This window comes from Sporobolomyces salmoneus, assembly GCF_050403485.1.
Source record: "Sporobolomyces salmoneus JCM6883 DNA, S_salmoneus_JCM6883_v1_ctg94, whole genome shotgun sequence".
Lineage (NCBI taxonomy): Eukaryota > Fungi > Basidiomycota > Microbotryomycetes > Sporidiobolales > Sporidiobolaceae > Sporobolomyces > Sporobolomyces salmoneus.
This window is the reverse complement of record NW_027481069.1, coordinates 1-18,067: the sequence shown is the minus strand read 5'-3', so window position 1 is coordinate 18,067 and position 18,067 is coordinate 1. Positions and strand designations below refer to the sequence as shown.

At 52.4% G+C, this 18,067-nt stretch overlaps 6 protein-coding genes across 6 annotated transcripts; all 6 read left to right on the top strand.

Moving 5' to 3' along the window:
• Positions 1–263: 263 nt before the first annotated feature.
• Positions 264–1,990, top strand: JCM6883_000282 (uncharacterized protein; the record flags this gene model as incomplete). The annotated part of the gene is made up of 6 exons (XM_076635336.1): positions 264–294; positions 410–962; positions 1,033–1,152; positions 1,220–1,601; positions 1,673–1,911; positions 1,981–1,990. 6 exons carry the CDS (start codon positions 264–266, stop codon positions 1,988–1,990), a joined length of 1,335 nt encoding a protein of 444 aa, XP_076484677.1.
• Positions 1,991–2,413: 423 nt separating this feature from the next.
• On the top strand, positions 2,414–5,000 carry JCM6883_000281 (uncharacterized protein; the record flags this gene model as incomplete). Its single annotated transcript, XM_076635335.1, has 6 exons — positions 2,414–2,784; positions 2,847–4,018; positions 4,084–4,431; positions 4,496–4,713; positions 4,783–4,850; positions 4,922–5,000. The coding sequence occupies 6 exons, from the start codon at positions 2,414–2,416 to the stop codon at positions 4,998–5,000; spliced, it is 2,256 nt and encodes a 751-aa protein (XP_076484676.1).
• Positions 5,001–5,405: 405 nt separating this feature from the next.
• Positions 5,406–5,861, top strand: JCM6883_000280 (uncharacterized protein; the record flags this gene model as incomplete). The annotated part of the gene is made up of 3 exons (XM_076635334.1): positions 5,406–5,555; positions 5,626–5,710; positions 5,776–5,861. The coding sequence occupies 3 exons, from the start codon at positions 5,406–5,408 to the stop codon at positions 5,859–5,861; spliced, it is 321 nt and encodes a 106-aa protein (XP_076484675.1).
• A 521-nt stretch (positions 5,862–6,382) lies between these two features.
• JCM6883_000279 (uncharacterized protein) lies at positions 6,383–11,846 on the top strand (the record flags this gene model as incomplete). Its single annotated transcript, XM_076635333.1, has 15 exons — positions 6,383–6,520; positions 6,591–6,946; positions 7,006–8,050; positions 8,117–8,903; positions 9,395–9,882; positions 9,949–10,138; positions 10,207–10,439; positions 10,512–10,589; positions 10,654–10,739; positions 10,803–10,943; positions 11,012–11,157; positions 11,230–11,438; positions 11,510–11,598; positions 11,666–11,758; positions 11,828–11,846. 15 exons carry the CDS (start codon positions 6,383–6,385, stop codon positions 11,844–11,846), a joined length of 4,098 nt encoding a protein of 1,365 aa, XP_076484674.1.
• Positions 11,847–12,269: 423 nt separating this feature from the next.
• JCM6883_000278 (uncharacterized protein) lies at positions 12,270–12,956 on the top strand (the record flags this gene model as incomplete). Its single annotated transcript, XM_076635332.1, has 1 exon — positions 12,270–12,956. The coding sequence occupies one exon, from the start codon at positions 12,270–12,272 to the stop codon at positions 12,954–12,956; it is 687 nt and encodes a 228-aa protein (XP_076484673.1).
• Positions 12,957–13,883: 927 nt separating this feature from the next.
• On the top strand, positions 13,884–16,740 carry YND1 (apyrase; the record flags this gene model as incomplete). The annotated part of the gene is made up of 2 exons (XM_076635331.1): positions 13,884–14,097; positions 14,177–16,740. The coding sequence occupies 2 exons, from the start codon at positions 13,884–13,886 to the stop codon at positions 16,738–16,740; spliced, it is 2,778 nt and encodes a 925-aa protein (XP_076484672.1).
• Positions 16,741–18,067: the final 1,327 nt, after the last annotated feature.

The following is an 18,067-nucleotide window of genomic DNA, read 5'->3' as shown; positions in this document are numbered from 1 at the left end:
AGCTAGTCAGAGTGACTCGGAGGTGACTAGTGCCGATTGGGAGGAGCGAGAGGAGCGAGATTCTTTCATCTCCCTTTCTTCTCCCGACTCTTCACCCTCGACTCAATCCGCGCGCTTCTGTGCCCTCTCCCGATCAGATACAACCTATAGCTTACGCCCAGGCACACCCACTGGCGCTCCCGTGCTCGAAATTTCCCCCACTCTCGCTCAACAACTTCCCTCTTCCCTCTTCTCCTGCCGTCCGTCCCACCTGATAGCGAAGGATGACCACAGTACTTATTCTCGGTGGTCTAGGTAAGCCCCTTTCCCCTCATTTCCCCAACCGTAGCTCTCCCTCTTGGAAGCACGAACCTCTCAAACTCTCGAGTCACGAGCCATTGAAGACTGACTCTCTCGCGCTGCCTCGTAGCTGGTGACGGTCCTCGACAACTTCTGCCTTACCTCTTCTCATCGGACTCTCCTTCGAAGCCCGCGTTCTGTCGAGTCGTCGATCGACATTTAGCGATTCCGAGTTCAGACGCCTACACTTTCTTCGCCGATGGGAGACTCAAGCAGACGTTGAAGAAAGGTGCAGAGGACAAGACGATCGAGTACATGCAGGGGAACCTCATGACGGAAGCGACACGAACGAAGGTCTTCACTCTGCCCGAAGCGCACGGAAAAGGTTCGGAGAAAGGATTCGACTATGTGTTTGACTTCACTGGAGAGGCAGATTTCCGGGCGCCCGACATCGTCCACGTTGATCGCACGTTGAGACTAGCACTCTTGCTCGGAGAAGCCGCAGTCAATGCCAAAGTCGGAGCTTATGTTCGAGCGTTACCGTCTTTCTCAAAACTCAAATCGGACTCAGAGAACAAGAAAGGATTGAAGGTTGGATCGGAAGGAGCTGGAGACGTCGAACCGTGGGGTACTCTGTCGAAATGGCATCACGAGGCAGCGAGAGGTTTGGCGAAGATTCAAGGGTGAGCTCATTGCACATTTCATCTCGTCTCGTTGTTCTCGGAGATTGACGAGTTGTTACTCGATGAACAGGCTCAGCCTAGTATTACTACGGCCAGCGATCTTTTATGGAGATTACACGGTCACGGGAGTCACACCTCGGTTGTTGTTGGGAGAAGTCTACAAGTTTGAGAATGAAAAGATGGACTTCTTGTCAGTTCTTCCAACAAGCTCTGCTATCTCCCGCACGCCTTGCTGACCGTGTTCCGATCATTCGCAGATGGTCCGAAAACCTCTCTTGCAACACCTGTCACATCGACGATTTCGCTTCCGCCCTTGTCGCCGCCGCATCCTTCGCTCATTGCCTCGGTTCTCGGTCTGCGATCCTCGACGCCTATTCCGTCAACCTCCCACCAGCTTTCGACTCGAACAAACCTTTCGAACCTCTTTCTTCCGGTCCTCCAGTCGTCGCAGCGAAAAAGGAAGAAAAGGATATCAGAGCGTGCGTCTTCAACGTCGAAGATGGAGGGGACACGAATCAAAAGATGATTGCAAAGTTGATTGAGGAATCGATCGGGGTCAAGACGGGGTTCCATGGAGCGATTGTGAGCACGTTTGCGAAGTTGAATCTGGGAGATGTCGTAGAAGATGCGAACGAAAAGGTGACCTTGATTCTTCTCTCGAGGTCTTTGGGGGCCTGACTCACGAATGAATTTCCTTGCGTCGACAACAGCATCTGGAAGGATGGTCAGCTCTGTTACAAGCTTCGAATCCTCCGATTAACACGACAGTTCCGATCTCACCTTCCGTTCCTGTCGACCTCCTCTCCCCTTACCCAGTCAGTCTCGATTCGACAGCGCTCAAGAAGCTCACTGGATGGTCACCTTCCCGTCGACTCGATGTTGCGACCGTCAAAGCTTCGATCGAAGGATTCCGCAAAGAAGGATTTTGGCCAAACGCTGCACCGAGAAAGTACGCTCTTCTTCCTCTCTCATGTCCGAATCGATCATCTTCGAGAGTACTGACATCGTTCGTTCTCAGGTCAAAGTGAATAAAGCGCGTCGTACAACCTACCTAGTTTTCATTTCTACTAATTTTCTCTCCCTCTTAATCCCCTCTCGTTCTCTTCCACGTGCTGGTTCCCTCTTCTCGTAGATGCTTCCTGTCGACCGTATCAATCCGAAGGAGAGGAGAGCGGGTCTCCCCTCTATCTTGGCAGATGCAAATAGGCCGTCGTTTCGAGAGAACTTGAAAAGAAGAATTCCTCTCGTTGCTTTCTTCTCTGTTCCTCCTTCTCTCGCGTGCTTTTGCGATCAACTTTCAGTGCAACGTTCTCGTCAATCCGCAGGCCGAACAGACTGCTCGATCACCGTGTGAGAAAGAGTGCATAGCCTTCAGGAACTTCTGACGGAGTTTTTTGAAATCTCCCCCTCTTTTTCTGGTCACCATACGGCCGTACAGTTAGATCGATAGGATGCAACACCTGGCGGACGCTGCCCTTCAAGCTTCTACTGAACACTCTGATTCATCTACTTCAGGCCATTCGAATTCAGCAGTCGACTTGAAAGGGAACGGCGGGGATCTTCCACCTCCGAAACCAAACAAACGAGCCCGAACGTCGACCACTCCTTCGATGTCGCGTGATTCCGATCCATCCTGCCTACTCGTCGCACCACCAGAGCCGAGGACGAAGCACAGGCAGGCGTGTATCGCGTGTAGGAAGCTCAAAATCAAATGTTTGGAAAGGGAAGATGGTTCGACGGATAGCTGTCATCGATGTCACAGGCTCGACGTAGATTGTTACTGGAAGGAAGCTAGTCGGAGAGGTAGGAAACCAAAGAAAATGTAAGTTCAGAGAAGAGAATGAAGTCAAGTCGGAAAGAATCGCTGATCGAGTATCCCTCTAGGCCCACGGAATCTTCCGCTGGTTCGATCACTCGAAGTCCTTCGAGGACTCCTTCCCTTGACCGTCTTCCTCTCCCACAACCCCTCCCTCATCATTCTGGCCCGATCCCTTCGAGTTCAAATTACGTCGCAGCTCCAATGAGTATTCCAGCTCAGGTCGAATTGCCTGCATCGACGACGGCGATTCACCCTGCTTTCTATCACCCATCGTCTATGTCTTCAGTATCTCAACCACCACAAATTCGACCAGTTCTCCAACCGCTTCATCGTTCAGCATCTTACCACGCAAACGAAACTTATACCTCGACCTCTCCTATTTCGCTTTCCTTGGTCGACGTTGCGAGAGCGAAAGAAGCGGCACTCTCGAATCTAGGCAAGACACGGTTGAAGATCACCTCGAAACCTCAAGCGGACGCACCGACGAGAGAGGCGGATCCAGTCGACCTCGGAGTCTTGTCAGAAGTCGAAGCAGCTCAATTATTCGAACGCTTCCATTCGACGCTCAACTCGTACCTCATCCTCTTTGACAAACATCTCCATACGCCTTCTTACGTTCGAAACAATTCCACCATTCTCTTCACTTCCCTTCTCGCCGTTTCATCGAAATTCTTCCGACCAGATCTCTACACGACTCTACTCGAACACGCGAAAGCTCTCACTGGTCGAGCGATGGCAGAAGGAACGGCGACCGTCGCAGTTGTTCAATCCCTCTTCCTCCTCGTCTTTTGGAAAGAACCGTTCGACCAAAACGCCTGGCTCAAAGTCGGTTACGCAATTCGTCTCGCCTACCAGCTCCACCTGCATCGAGAGCGCAAAACTCCCTTTCCAGACGACGAAGCCGAAGCACGACTCATCATGGATCGAGAAAGAACCTGGATGTGCGCCACCGTGTTCGATCACCTCTACATCCTTCGACTCGACGAGGAGGAGGACGATGGGTTCTGTCAGACTTCGATGATCCCGTCCTATCGGATCAATCCGGTTGAATGGTTGTCCGATACGAGACGGTTTCAAGTCGACGACGATCTCGAAATCGGACCGACACTCGAATGGGTCAAAGTCCTCCGACTCGCGAAAGATATCGCACATTCTCGTCCCTCTCACGCGAGATCCCTATCGAATCACCTTCAAGGGATCCTCGAGTCAGCCTACGATCGATGGGTCACGAATCCGAGTGAGTTTCATTCATCCTTTCCACTGTTTGCGATTACGAGTGCTGATCCAGTCACGCGAGTGTAGCACCTGAATCAAGTCCAGCTGAACGGAGAAGATCGATTCGAATCAAGTTCTTCTTCAATTCCGCCTACGTGACATTGACAAGAGCGGCACTCGAAGCGACCGAGCTGACAGAGGAATCGACGAAGCGGTATCACGTCAACGGAGTCAACGACCAGAACATCGCAAGATTCATTACCTACAGTCAGTCGCTTGTCGAATCGATCGAAGATCTCGAGCGAGAAGGAATGGTTCCGTTCTTTCAAGATCTCCTCGCCCCTTCCCTCTACGCTTTCGGAGAATTCCTCGTCAAGCTCTACCCGGGTTGCGGCTCTCACACTCAAAACACGATCCTAGATCTCCTGAAACGAAGTGAGTTCTTCACTAGGCGAAGTGCACGGCTCAATCACTGACTCGCTCATTTACCATGTGATAGCTCATCGTGCTTTCGACAACGCCGCGGCCGGAAGGGACGATACGACTCCAGCTTTCATTTCTCGATTCTTCCAACTCACTCTGCGCATCCTCGGAGCTCCTCCTCCACCACCTCCTCAGACGATGCCTCTTGCCCCAGCTTCCTATCCCGGTCCTCCTATGGATCGATCTCCTCACGAGTACTACAGCGAGTATCCACATCTTGTCGATAACGGAGTCGTGAGTCGTATCTTTCTGCTTTTGGGCTCGTAGCTGTGTGCTCACTTCCGTTGTCTATTGTTCTCTCAGCACTCGACGCAGAACCCTTACCTACCGACATCTTTCGTCAATTCGATCAACGACGATACGCAATACTGGTCAGTGCTTTCGTTTTCGCTCCACTTCGACGTACGTAACAAGACTGACGTGTCTATCTGCACGTCGACAGGGATTCACTGCTGCCTGGAGGAACGAGCTTCTTCCACACAGGACTCGAGACATCACTCGACGATCTGCTTCGCACATAGCGAAAACACGCTTAGCGCATGGTATTCTCCCGACTTGCAACTCGGATTCGCGAGAATAGATTACACTCAGACTGTCTGTAAGGTTGTCTCAAGAGAGGCGCAAATTCACGCCGAAAATTCGAAGATCGCACGTTTGAGACTTTCGCTCCACACCACGTTCCACTTTTATTTTATTTGCGGATATCCGTTTCGACTCCCCTATCGAAGTGTTTCGGCACTTTGTCTTGCTTGGCTTCGGAAGTCCTGCACGATGGTTATCGCCGCTGCTTCGCTTCCTTGCCTCCCACCCTTGCCAACAAGTTACTCGCCAGCTCTTTCATCGCCAATCTCGCTTGAGTCACCGACTTCTACCTGATCTCCCATACCTCAAAACGTCCTCTCAAAGATCGCCCATCCATTCCTAGAATGCAAGCATCCCTCCTGATCTCGATACTCGCACTTTCGCTCGGAATCTCCGCGAATCGCCGACCTCTGCGACTCGAGTCGGAATCACTCTGCCCGGCCACCCTCGCGACATGCCGAACAGAGACTTCGTTCGGATGTGTTGACGTACAAGTGAGTCGTGCGTATCTCTGAGTAGTCAGAGAGACAGATGATTGAAACGGTTTTTTTTCTCCTACCACAGACGAATGCGCAACAATGCGGAGCATGCAAGGAACACGGAGGTATCGACTGTACGTCACTAGAAGGTGTAGCGTCGGCAGGCTGTGGTCAGTCGTCACCCTTCCCTCTTTGGAGAGCAGTTCAAGAGAAAGTGACGATTCTTCGTTGATAGTCGAGGGCAAGTGCGAAGTATGGGCTTGCTCGAAAGGCTACGACTTCTTACTCGAGACGAAGTCCTGTATCCCCGCTTATCCGTAGTCTCACCTCTCTCCACCCTGTGCACGAGCTCGAAACCTCCGAGTCGTGCGAAGCTTTTCTATTTTTCCCTGTCCATATTTTGCGCCTAGCAGTAGTAGATTCCTTTCTTTCATCTAGATATCATTTCTATAGATTAATCAGTCGTTGTACCAAGTTATATCCTCTATCGCATGAGTGCAGTCAAGCTTAGCAGCGAAAACTTCGCAGAGACAAAGCTCGTTCGGACGAAAATGATAGTTGCGCGCCCCTTTTCGACGCGGGAGACTCTAGAAGACAAGTGAATAATAAGTGGGTCAGTAGGGCCAAAATCGATCGCCTTGCGAGAGGTGTAACAGGTCGCAGACGAGGAGAACGTCCATAGTCGGAGCTTTTCCTCCTTCATCCTCGCACGACTTCTCGCCACTCATTCTCCACCCAACTAGGCTCTTCCATCTCGCTCTGTGAACCTACAATACCAGTGCCAATCTCTTGCGTCCCCCACAACGTACCCTAGATCTCCGACTCTCGATAGCCTCTCGACAATGGTGCGGGCCACTCAGGAAGACATTGTGAAGAGATGGGATGAGCTACTGAAGGATCCCATGCTGTCGTTCGAGTCGCTCAAGAGGAAAGCCGTCGAAGGGCATATGGAGAATAGCCTCCGTTCTCTTTGCTGGAGGGTCAGTAGCTCGTTTTCCATTCATACGGGCTTCATGGGTTAGGCTGACTACATAACGTCTACTCTCGCAGTACTTTTTCGGCCTGCTTCCCTCTCCTTCTAACCTCTCCGCTTCACCTGTGACACCCTCGACTTTTTCCACCTACTCCCTCCTCTTGTCAAGACAAAGATCAGAATACGACGAACTACGGAAACGGTATTTGAGAGCGCCGGATGGTGGATGGATCAAAGACGGCGAAGAAGAAGAATCAGACCTCGACGGATCTGACGCGAAAGGGAACGGATCTGAGCGCAGTAATGGGAAACGACCAGTCAAGGTCGACGTCAAGGCGAACAACCCGCTCGGCCTGGAGGAGGACAACCCGTGGCAGTCTTTCTTTGCGGATTTGGAATTGAGGAAAACGATTCGTCAAGACGTGCAGAGAACGTGAGCTGGCCATCCCTTCCATGCATCCCATCCAATACTGAAGTGGAAAACATTCACAGGTTCCCGGAAATCGATTACTTTCGTCAACCTGCGACACAAAACAAAATGACCGATTTACTCTTCATCTACACAAAACTCACTCCCGACACTTCGTACCGACAAGGAATGCACGAGCTACTCGCCCCGATACTCTGGATCGTCGATCTCGACTCGCTCGAATCATCTTCCGAGCGAGACTCGCTACCTCACCTCGTCCTCGCAAAAGAGTTTATCGAGCATGATACCTGGTCACTCTTTTCTGCCTTGATGAAATCATGCGCACCCTTCTACGATCACAAGGCAACGATACCTCTCCCTCGATCCTCTCCCAACTACCACCAACCTCCGACCGGACTCGGCTTATCTGCCGCGGCAAATCTCTCTTCCTCCCCAACGACTCTGGTTCAACCGATCGTAGCGATCGCAACTCGTCTACATTCCCTTATAGCAACTCTCGATCCTCCTGTCTATGCAGCTTTCACTCGACTCCAAATCGAACCTCAACTGTACTCGATTCGGTGGCTTCGACTCCTCTTCTCTCGCGAATTCCCTCTCTCCGAAACCCTCGCTTTGTGGGATGGCATCTTTGCACGCGACCCTTCCCTCCAAATAACTCAACACGTCGCGGCAGCGATGCTCCTGCGAATTCGAGACTCGTTGATCACGGCCGAACGAATTGGAGGTTACGGAGAATTTCTTCAAGTTCTCCTCCGATACCCAGCTTGTCCCGACGGTACATTCCGAACGACCCTCCTCCTCTCTCAAGCGATCTACCTACGGGACAACCTCTCTCAGGAAGGAGCCGATTACGTGAGAAGGCAGAACGAAGAGCTTGGCGTCGTCCTACCTCACGATGGAGAACAGGATGAAGAGACGGATCTGCGGAGTGCGGCAGCGAGAGGAGCACGAGGTCAGCGAAAACTCGTCGCGAATGCAAGTCCCAACGTCGGAGTCTGTCTCTTGGGAGAGGGAGGTCTCGTGGGAGATCTCGCGAAGGGTGTTTACGGTAGAGCAGAAGCGTTGGGCATCAACAAGGCCATCTTGGGGACGTTCAACGACATCCGCGTAAGTACTACCTGCGAGAGTCTTGCTCGCGGATTGATACTGACTTTTGATTCTCACCTCGATCAGCGTGGAGTGACAGCAGCGCAAGCTCAGATCGAAGAACAACGACAACGGCAGCGGAACCAGTTCTCTCAGATCCCATCTCGAGCACCTTGGGAGGTCGATTCGATCCCTTCGTCGACCACTCGCGACGCTCTCGCCGATCTCTCGAGGATGCGAGCATCTAGCGTGGCAATGTCTGAAGCACTCGATCTATGCGTCACCGTCCTCGAACGAGCTCTCTCACCTTCAACTCCGAACCCACCTTCGACTTCGCAGTTCGACAAGCCTGGTTCAACTTCGAATGGTGGCTCGGGTTCGAAGTCCTCAAACTCTTCGAACCCTTCTCTCGCGCCTCAAGTCATGGCGATTACGGCACTAAAACACGTTCGAGACGTTCTGGGAGGTCAAGCGAAAACTTTCGATTCCTCCGTTTTGACACCTTTGCAGCAAACGCTCGAGCTCATGAACAAGTCACCTCCTCTTCCACCGCTTCCTTTCGACTCTCCCGCCGTGCAGTCTCAGTCGTCCTCGACCTCGTCCTCGCCGGAGAAGGATCGTTCTGCAGAAAACCTTCCTCTAACTACCTCCATCTCTTCCGATCGCAGCACGAAGTCGACCGTTCAACCTCTTCCCCCTGCGAGCCCCGACGTCGAGCCTTCAAGTCGTCTGACATCTCCTTCGGTCGCAACGGCACTCTCCCCTCTGTCGGCCTACGCGAGCTCAAGAACAGAGAAACCTCTCCCGAATCTAACTCGCACTCCGCCGATCATTCCACCCTCTTCCCCATCACCCTCGTCCTCTGCTCCACATCGTAACTCCTCTGCGACTGCCTCGCAGAGTCCCTCGCCCCGACTCCCTTCATCCTCATCTTCGCAAAACTCGTCCTCGCTGCGGAAGAATCCTCCCTCTCCTTCTTCAAGCTCCCCCTTTGATCCTCTAGGAGTGTTGTAATCGATCTTGCTGGCCAGGAGCGTCTTACTCTGCATGTTCCGAGTCTCTCCGTCTCATTGCGACTCGAATTCTAGTGAGGGGAAAAAAATGAATCTTTTATCGCGTTCAAATCCGTTACTTTCGCGCGTACCGAAGGAGCTTCATGCTAATGAATAAGCTCAGTTGAACCTCGAAGGAAATAGAACGCGATAGCGATTATGGGCGAAAATCGATATCGCTCATCGATCATTTCTAAACTTTTGACTCTCTCACATTCGCCACGATGTCGCTCAACAGGGTTCTAGGCGAGTTAAAAAGTTATTTGATCACTATCTCGAGCTCCTACTGACCGCGATCAACCCATCCGAACAGCGTCTGGATCTCGCGCTCAGCGCTCCCTTCTCGTCTCGGCGAGTCCAGTCCACCGACAATTCACGACCAACACTGTCCGTCGGTTACAGAACCCTGATCTCGCCAAGGAGACTGCCCGCAGCCCTCCTCCTTCCTCCCAACTCTCTTCGACTCCTCTTCCCGCCGGAACGACTTCGACCATCAATGTCGCACCCAAGATCTCCCCTGCTCCTGTAGGATCTGCTTCTACGGCCTCTTCGTCCTCGTCGTCGGGTCTCCCTCCTCCCCCTCCTCCCAAAGCCCCGAAACACCGCCTTCGAACTTTTGGTCGCTCAGTCCTTTTCGTCGTCGCAGCGACTGGTACTTTCATCATTTGGCGCTCGTACGAACAGCGACACCCTGGAGAGCAACTCCCTCACGATCCTTCCCTCCCTACCGTTGTCGTTCTCGGTAACGGATGGGGATCTTCTGCTTTCCTCAAAGAACTCGACAACACTGGTTACAACGTCGTATGTTATACTCTCCCTACAGACGACAACGTGCTATGAAGCTGATCGTGCCCTCTTGCGAGACAGGTTGTCATCTCTCCCCGAAACTACTTCCTCTTCACTCCTCTCCTTCCCTCCGTCACTGTCGGTACTCTCGGTGCTCGATCGATTCTTGAACCTACTCGTTTCTTGACCCGACACATGAAGCGAAAGACTGAGGTTTACGAGGGAGAAGTTTACGAAGTTGACCCCGAGAAGAAGACTCTTCGATTCCTCGGTAAGTTGAACACTTTCCCTCAGTTTCTCTCTCTTCAGGTCGACCTAACTCGTTGCTCGTACGATTAGACAACTCTGAGATCAAGGGAGAAGTTGCTGGAACTGAAATCTCTTACGATTACCTCGTCTACGCCGTTGGAGCCGAGAACCAAACGTTCGGAATCAAGGGAGTTAAGGAACACGCTTGCTTCCTCAAGGAAGTTTGGGATGCCGAGAAGATTCGTGGAAGGATCATGGACTGTATCGAAACTGCCAACTTTGCTGGACAAACTCAAGCAGAGATTGACCGTCTCCTTCACTTCGTGCGTTTTTCTCTTCCCCACGTTTGCGAGTCTCGATGTATTCCACTGACGCATTTTCGCTTGATGGTATAGGTCGTCGTCGGAGGTGGACCTACCGGTGTAGAGTACGCTGGTGAACTTCACGATTTCCTGAAGGAGGATCTCGGAGATGTGAGTCCTTTTCACTCCTTTCGCAGGTTGATTCGTTCGTTGATTGCGTTTCGTCGCTGTGCAGTGGTACCCTGAACTCGCTTCTCGCATCAAGATCACTCTTATCGAAGCCCTCCCCAACGTTCTTCCCATGTTCTCAAAGCAACTAATGTAAGATCTCCGCTCCTTCCTCATGATGCTCTTTCCTTGCTGACTCGCGTCCGTCGCAAATAGTGACTACACCATGTCTACCTTCAAGGAGAACAAGATCGACATCGCCACCAAGACCATGGTCAAGGAAGTAAAGGAGAAGACCCTTGTCGCTCAAAACGAGAAGAAGGAACTCGTTGAATACCCTTACGGTCTTCTCGTCTGGTGAGCTCCTACCCTTGCAGTCACTTCTGTCGTATGCGAGACTTACAGGTTGCTTTCGGCACTCACAGGGCTACCGGTAACACTGCTCGTCAAGTCACGAAGGATTTGATGAACAAAATCCCTAACGAACAAAACTCTCGACGTGGTCTCCTCGTCGATGAGCACCTTCGTCTCCTCGGTGCTGACGGTATCTTCGCTCTCGGTGACTGCACTGGTACGTCTCATCTGTTGCGATCTGACATTCTCTCGTTAGAAGCTGACTTCTTCACTTTCCTTTGTTCTCTAGCCACCAACTACGCTCCTACTGCCCAAGTCGCCTCTCAACAAGGACGATACCTCGCCCGTGTCTTCTCGAAACTTCACAAGAAGGACGCCCTCCTCCGCGACCTCGACTCTGCGAAATCTTCGAACGCTGAACCCGCTCAACTCGATTCGCTCGCGAACGCCGTTATCCGTGCTAGCAACATCTCTCCCTTCTCTTACTCTCACCAAGGTGTAAGTCATAACTCGCTTCGTACTGGACCAAGTTTGTGATGCTGATCTGATTTTTCTCTCTCTCCGTGCAGTCCCTTGCCTACATCGGTTCCGACAAGGCTATCGCCGATCTCCCCTTCCTTCAAGGTAACCTCTCTGCCGCCGGTCTCGCCACTTACTAGTACGTTTCTTCCGCGATAATCCTTCACATCTCAGGCCGAAACTGATCTCGTCGTTTTTCTTTGCAGCTTCTGGCGATCGGCCTACATCTCTCAACTCTTCTCCCTTCGTAACCGTCTCCTCGTTCTCGGTGATTGGGTTAACGCCAAGGTTCTCGGACGGTAGGTTTCCCCCTCATCTTTCGTTCTCTCGCTTCAGAATACTTACTCATCGCACTTTGCTCTCAACAGGGATGTCTCGCGAGCCTAAGCTTCCACTATCTATCTCTCTCCATCCCGACTATCTCGTATATACATCTAGCTAGCATCTCAATCATGCCCGCATCCATTTCCTCTCCCAAAAGACGAGTTTTCATCTTCCTCTTTCCTCGAACTCGTCACCCCTCTACTGCTTGTTCTCATACCCCCTCCTACCCTCTACTTGTTCTTTTCTGCTCTTCTATTGACTTTGTTTTTATGATCTATCTCTTGCCTGCTTCTAACATAGATCCTGACTTCTCGTTCATTAGAAAAATTTTGTTCACCCCAAGTTTTTCCGACCTGCGATCCAAAGTTGTGCTCGCCTATCAGTTAGCAAACCACGACCCAATCGCAGGACTCGAGAGATCGAAAGAGGTTGATCTCTCAGAAGCGAAGCGCTGAACTTCTTGAACTTCTCCATCTCACTCACGACATGGCCAGCACCTCGCGAGCAGTAGCCAGCGCCTCAGAAGCACTCACCAAAGCTTCTACAACATCCACGCCCGCTCGTCGACGAGTCTCTAAACGAACTCTCCAAAGTTCCTCAACTTCTTCCCTCTCGTCCCTCATCTCTCTCTACCATCTCTCCCCTACCTTTGTCCCCACCTCTAACCCTCCTCGGTTACAACAACACTTGACCAACACTCTCGCACCCATTCGAAACGTGACGAACAAACCTCGACCTCATCACCTGATCGACCTCGTTCATGCCTCCCACGACCTCGATACCGAACGTACCAAACTCGATACCGAACTCTCTGGCTCCGCGGCCTCGGCAACGTTGTTGGGACTCAAATTGAGACAAGGAGGGTTCCAAGGCGATTCGTTTGCGAATTTACCGTTCGAGAACGATGGGATGGTGTACGATCATCAGAACTCGTTCTTCGCGAATCATACGGTCGGACAAGAAGCACCCCTCGCGAGAAGGGTGAGGAGGATCGTCGATAAATTGCATGGAACGGAAGCGGGAGGAAGAGCTGGGTTGAACGTATTGAGGGAACAAGGAGGGAAGGCGGTTGAATGGAAGGAGGGGTTGAGGGAGGCACGGACAAGGGAAAAACAGAGAGAAGCGCAGGAGGAACAGGAGGCAGAGGCGTTCGGGAAAGAGTTTACCGCTTAAAAAATCGCTTCAAGATTTCGTCAAGAAAGGAGGAGGAGGACTCTCGACTATCGCAAGGGTTTAGTGTCGATGATAAGGGTGTAGTGGTTATGAGCTTGTAGGCAAAGAAGCGGAACGACGCAGTTGAGCTACAGATTTGGAGGAAGGGAGGGAACGAGGAGAAAAAGTTCAGTACGAGCTGAGGGATGTAGCAGTGCTGGACACACAATGGTCTATCGATGACAATGCCACCTCTGGCATGCAGAAGAAGTGCGGTCCGTTGTATGGGTATCGAGCTGTGAGGAACGATGATTCGGTGCGCGAGAGGATTCGAAAAGTCGAAGTTTTCGCACAGTAGAAGTAGCTCCATCTATAGCGCATGCCCTACGCTTCTCGCGCGCTTGTAACGGCATCTGTCTCTTGCGCTCGTCTCTGTGAGATCAACGATAGACTTGAGCAAAACGAAGCGGCTCTGGGTCTGCGAAATCCCTTTCTCACTCCGGACCCCATCCGCTTCGACCCCCTCTGAGGCTTCGAGCACCTTTGTTCGCTCTTTGTACGAGTATAACGACGACCGACCACGAGCTCTCTCGCTACCACACGCCCTTTCGACTTCTTCAATCTTTGCTTCAATCAACTTCGTCAACAGCAATCGTATGCTGTAGTGATCTCGTCTGCAAGGTGAGCCACGATCCTCAAGCAAATCCTCGAGGCGACCAGCTGCAGCCATCGCCGAGAGGTGCGCGAAACAGCTGGAACCCTCAGGCTCATCTCTTTCTCTCGAGTTGAGCTCCTTCAGGGCTCTGAGCTGACTGAGCTTCGCTCCACAGGTCTCAGATAGTTCCCAGCTTACTTCCACGACCGTTCATAGACGCCAAAGACGACTCGCCTATCTTTCAACTTCTCCCTCTCGCTCTCTGCTACCTATCGACGCTCGTTCTCGACTGAATGTCACCTCGCCCGCCAGCATGGTCTCAAGGTCGTAAATACGGAGTCGTGATTGATGCCGGTTCGAGTGGTTCGAGGATTCAAGTGTACAGTTGGGTCGATCCGGAAATCGCAAAGAAGGATAGAAAGGGGAAAGGACTCTCGACGGACGTGCTTAGTCGAATAGAGAAAGGTGTAGAGGAAGGAGATGGGTGGCATCTCAAGGTCGAACCAGGTGAGCGACGAGATTTTTACTCTGTTTGCGACGAAATATACTCGGAAACTCAGATTGTAGGTTTTTTGTCGTCTCGCAGGTATCTCGACATTCGGGGACAACCCAGAAGACGTCGCCGAGTACCTCAAACCGTTGATCGAATTCGCCGCTTCCGTTATCCCAGCCGATCAACTCCCTTCGACTCCGATTTACCTCCTCGCGACAGCTGGAATGCGGCTCCTCCCTCCCAATCAACAAGCCGCCGTCCTATCTTCGGCATGTTCCTACATGCAGTCGTTCCCCTTTCACCTCCCTTCGTGCTCAGAACAAGTGAGGATCATCTCTGGAGAAGAGGAAGGATTGTACGGTTGGATCGCTGTCAATTATCTCATGGACGGATTCGACAAACACGAACACGCCCTCGACGGAGAACGACGCAAACATTCTTCGACGTACGGGTTCCTCGACATGGGAGGAGCTTCGACTCAAATCGCGTTCGAACCTTCCGACGTCGAACAAGTTCGACACGCCGACAATTTGCTCGAAGTTAAAATGAGACTCTTGTCCGGGAAAGACGTTCGACATCCAGTATTCGTCACGACTTGGTTGGGGTTCGGAACGAATCAGGCGAGGAATCGGTACGTCGATCAAGAGATCCGGAGTCATCTTCGAGCGAGCGATGAGGAACATCCGAATTTACCGCCGGGAGACGCCGATGGACTCGGAACTGAACGACCCGTCGTACTCGTCGACGATCCTTGTCTACCGAAGGACTTGTTACTCTCGGAAGCTCGTCACGCGGGTTACACCTTGAGGGGAACTGGAGATTTCCTGTCGTGTGTTCGAAAGACGGGTCCTCTACTCAACAAGGAGGTGAAATGTCTTGACGAACCATGTCTCTTCAACGGAGTTCACGTTCCACCAATCGATTTCTCCGTCAATCATTTCATCGGAATCTCTGAATACTGGTATTCGACCCAAGACGTCTGGGGACCTTCGAACGGAGGAGGAGGAGTTTACGATTTCGTCGAGTTCGAGAAGAACGCGATCGAGTTCTGCGGGAAAGACTGGAACGAGATCATGAGTGACTTCAAAGAAGGGAGAGGGAAATGGAGGTCTGGGGTCGAATTGAGTCGGTTGGAGACTCAGTGCTTCAAAGCGGCTTGGGTCGTCAATATCTTGCATGAGGGGATCGGTATTCCGAGGATCATCGATCGAGGAGGAAAAGGAGATGGAAAGAATCAGACGGAGAAAGGGTTGGAGAAAGCGATCGATAAAGGACTCGTCGACGAACCACCGAGCTTCCAAAGTCTCAATGAGGTACATGACGTCGCGATCAGTTGGACTCTGGGCAAAATGGTGCTCGAAGTTTCGCAAGGTTCGACACAACTTCCGCTTCTCCAACCTCCTACACAGGACTATCCTTCTTCTTCTTCGTCTTCTTATCCTTCCGATCCCAAATCTTCGTCCGAATCGAGTCATCGTTATCCCTCTCTCGACTCTCTTTCCGGTCACATTCCTTCATTCAATTCGGGACTCCGCTCGACTCTCTCCTCGATCAAGGACTCCGAAGCTCTCCCCTACGGCGCTCTCGTCATCCTCGCTTTCATCATCTACCTCTTCGCACTCAGTCCAGCGGCATCGAGACGGAGGAAGAGCTTCTGTGGGGTTTGTTGCAACAACGTCTTCCCAGGCGGACGAGGAGGAAGAAGAGGAAGCGATTTCTTACCTCTCTCGCAACACGACGATTCGATGGATTCGAGCGTAACGGCAGGAGGAGCAGGAGGATCTTCGAGGCACCCCTCTGCTATAATGAATCTCTTCGTCGCTCCAATTCGATACGTCGGTTGGAGAGCAAGTTCGACGGTTCGATCCTGGACGAGATCCATCACTTCACGGACAGGAGGCAGTCGACCTATTCTTCCCCGATCATTCAGCGCGACTCAGCTAAACCCTCTCCCTCGCTCCACTTCCGACCCCGAGCTCTACCGTCCTCGACCTCTTCGACCTTCGAAATCGACTCCGTTCCTTCGTGGACTCAACACTTCAAGCGCGACGACTCCTTCTTCCACGACCGCGCATTGGAACGATGCTCCCGACTTACCTTTCCGCCAAAACCCTACCCCTTCGTCTCCTCAACGAACCGAATCGAAATCGCTCGCCCCGATCGCACGTTCTCAATCCTCGACTGGTCTCGCCTTCCAGTCTTCCGCTTCCTCCTCTTCCGTCCCTCGTTCAGCTTCTCCCGCTCCCGCGATGAACGTCATCCCTCCATCACCTCACTCGCTCTCGATCTCTCGACCAACGACTCCTTCTTCCGCTCGATCAATATCGGGACTCAGTAAGCTCACACCACGAACGACTCATTCGAGGGAAGCGAACAAAGGATCAATCGATTTCGAAATCTCTCGATTATCCCCTCATCCCGTTTCCTCCGTCGTCTCTTCCCCGACTTCGGCGGTATCTCCACTCGCTTCGGCGGTGTGGGATTCTCTCGCGAGGGAACATCCAGTGACGACTCCAACGGCGGGAGGAGGAGGAGGAGGAGCGAAATTGAGGTCGAGTAGGAGCGCGAACAATAGTCAGAGTAACCTTGCGAGTGGATACTTCGCGAATGCAAGCTCGACGAATCTCGGTAACAGTGGTGGAGGGGATGGAACTTAGAGGAATAGGTCGCAATTTTTTTTACCTGGAAAAGTTTTTCTTGTTGTTCAAATAGTACGTTCTCTGCTTCTCTATGCTGTCCCTTAGGAGGGAGAGCTGTTGCTTCCTCATGACTCGTGGCTCGTGATCAACCCTCGGGCCTTCTACGACCTCCGCGGATGAAGTTTGGGCCTCTCGCGCGATCAGAACAGCACTCAGGCTCAGCTCCCTCTTTCTCTTCCTCCCTTCTCTTCAACATGTCGCGACGAGATAACAACCCCTGGGAGAGTATTGCCAGCAGGCGTGTCGACACTGTCGAGGGCAAATCAATGAGCGGTACTCGTCGCAACACGAGTGAGTTTCTCCGTTCTCCGCGCCAATGTCGCCATTTCTGATCCAGATCCATCGCAGCGAGCTATAAGGAGGATGCAAGTGCGAGTTTCCTCAGACAGGAGGAACAGGATCGTAGGACGAACCCTGGTACCAATGTTCCAACCACGAGGACCCAGGGGCAGCCGTCGTTTGGCGAGCATTTCTCGGATTTTGCGAGATGGGCTCGGGACAGTGGGTACTGACAGATTGTCGTCGTTGTTCGAAGCTGACTTCGATTCCCCATCGCGCAGAGTGGAACAAGCACAAGCCTCAGAAACGCGGTTCTGAAAGAGCTCAAGTTCTGAAAATTCAACCTGGTACGTCAAGGTAGTCGCTCTCTCCTCGCCTCAGTGTAGGACTCATACTCTGTGATACTTGGACAGGTTCGAGTCAGCGTCGATAAGGCTCAACAGGACTCGATGAGTATTTCATGCCCCATCCCTCGATTCTCGTTTCTTTTCGCCCGCGCTCTCTTCCTCCCGTTCTCAGAATCCCTTCACTCTTTCGTGCGCTCGTATCTCTATCCCACTATTGTCGTTCCTTGCTCCTCATTTGAACTGCCGTAGTTCCGTCTTTCCGTACAAAGCTTTGACCTCGTACTCGTCCGCGGCGCGTTCACGGACTTGTTAGCGTGATCCTCTGGCTCGTCCCTCTTAGCTTTCGCTCTGCTACTTCTTCTCCACTCGATTCGCACGATCTCGATGTCCTTGCATCCCTACTCCGGCACAGGTGTGCTGACTCTGGACGAGGCCACAAGGCGGAATCTACACAAGGGGTATTATCAACCATACGAAAGCACCAGCTCCTCCAGACGACGAGCGGACACCCTCGGGCAGCGTAAGTACTCTCTGATCCTCGTGCTCTCGCTTGGACTTTTGGGGGGGGGGGGGGGGGGGGGGGGGGGGGGGGGGGGGGGGGGGGGGGGGGGGGGGGGGGGGGGGGGGGGGGGGGGGGGGGGGGGGGGGGGGGGGGGGGG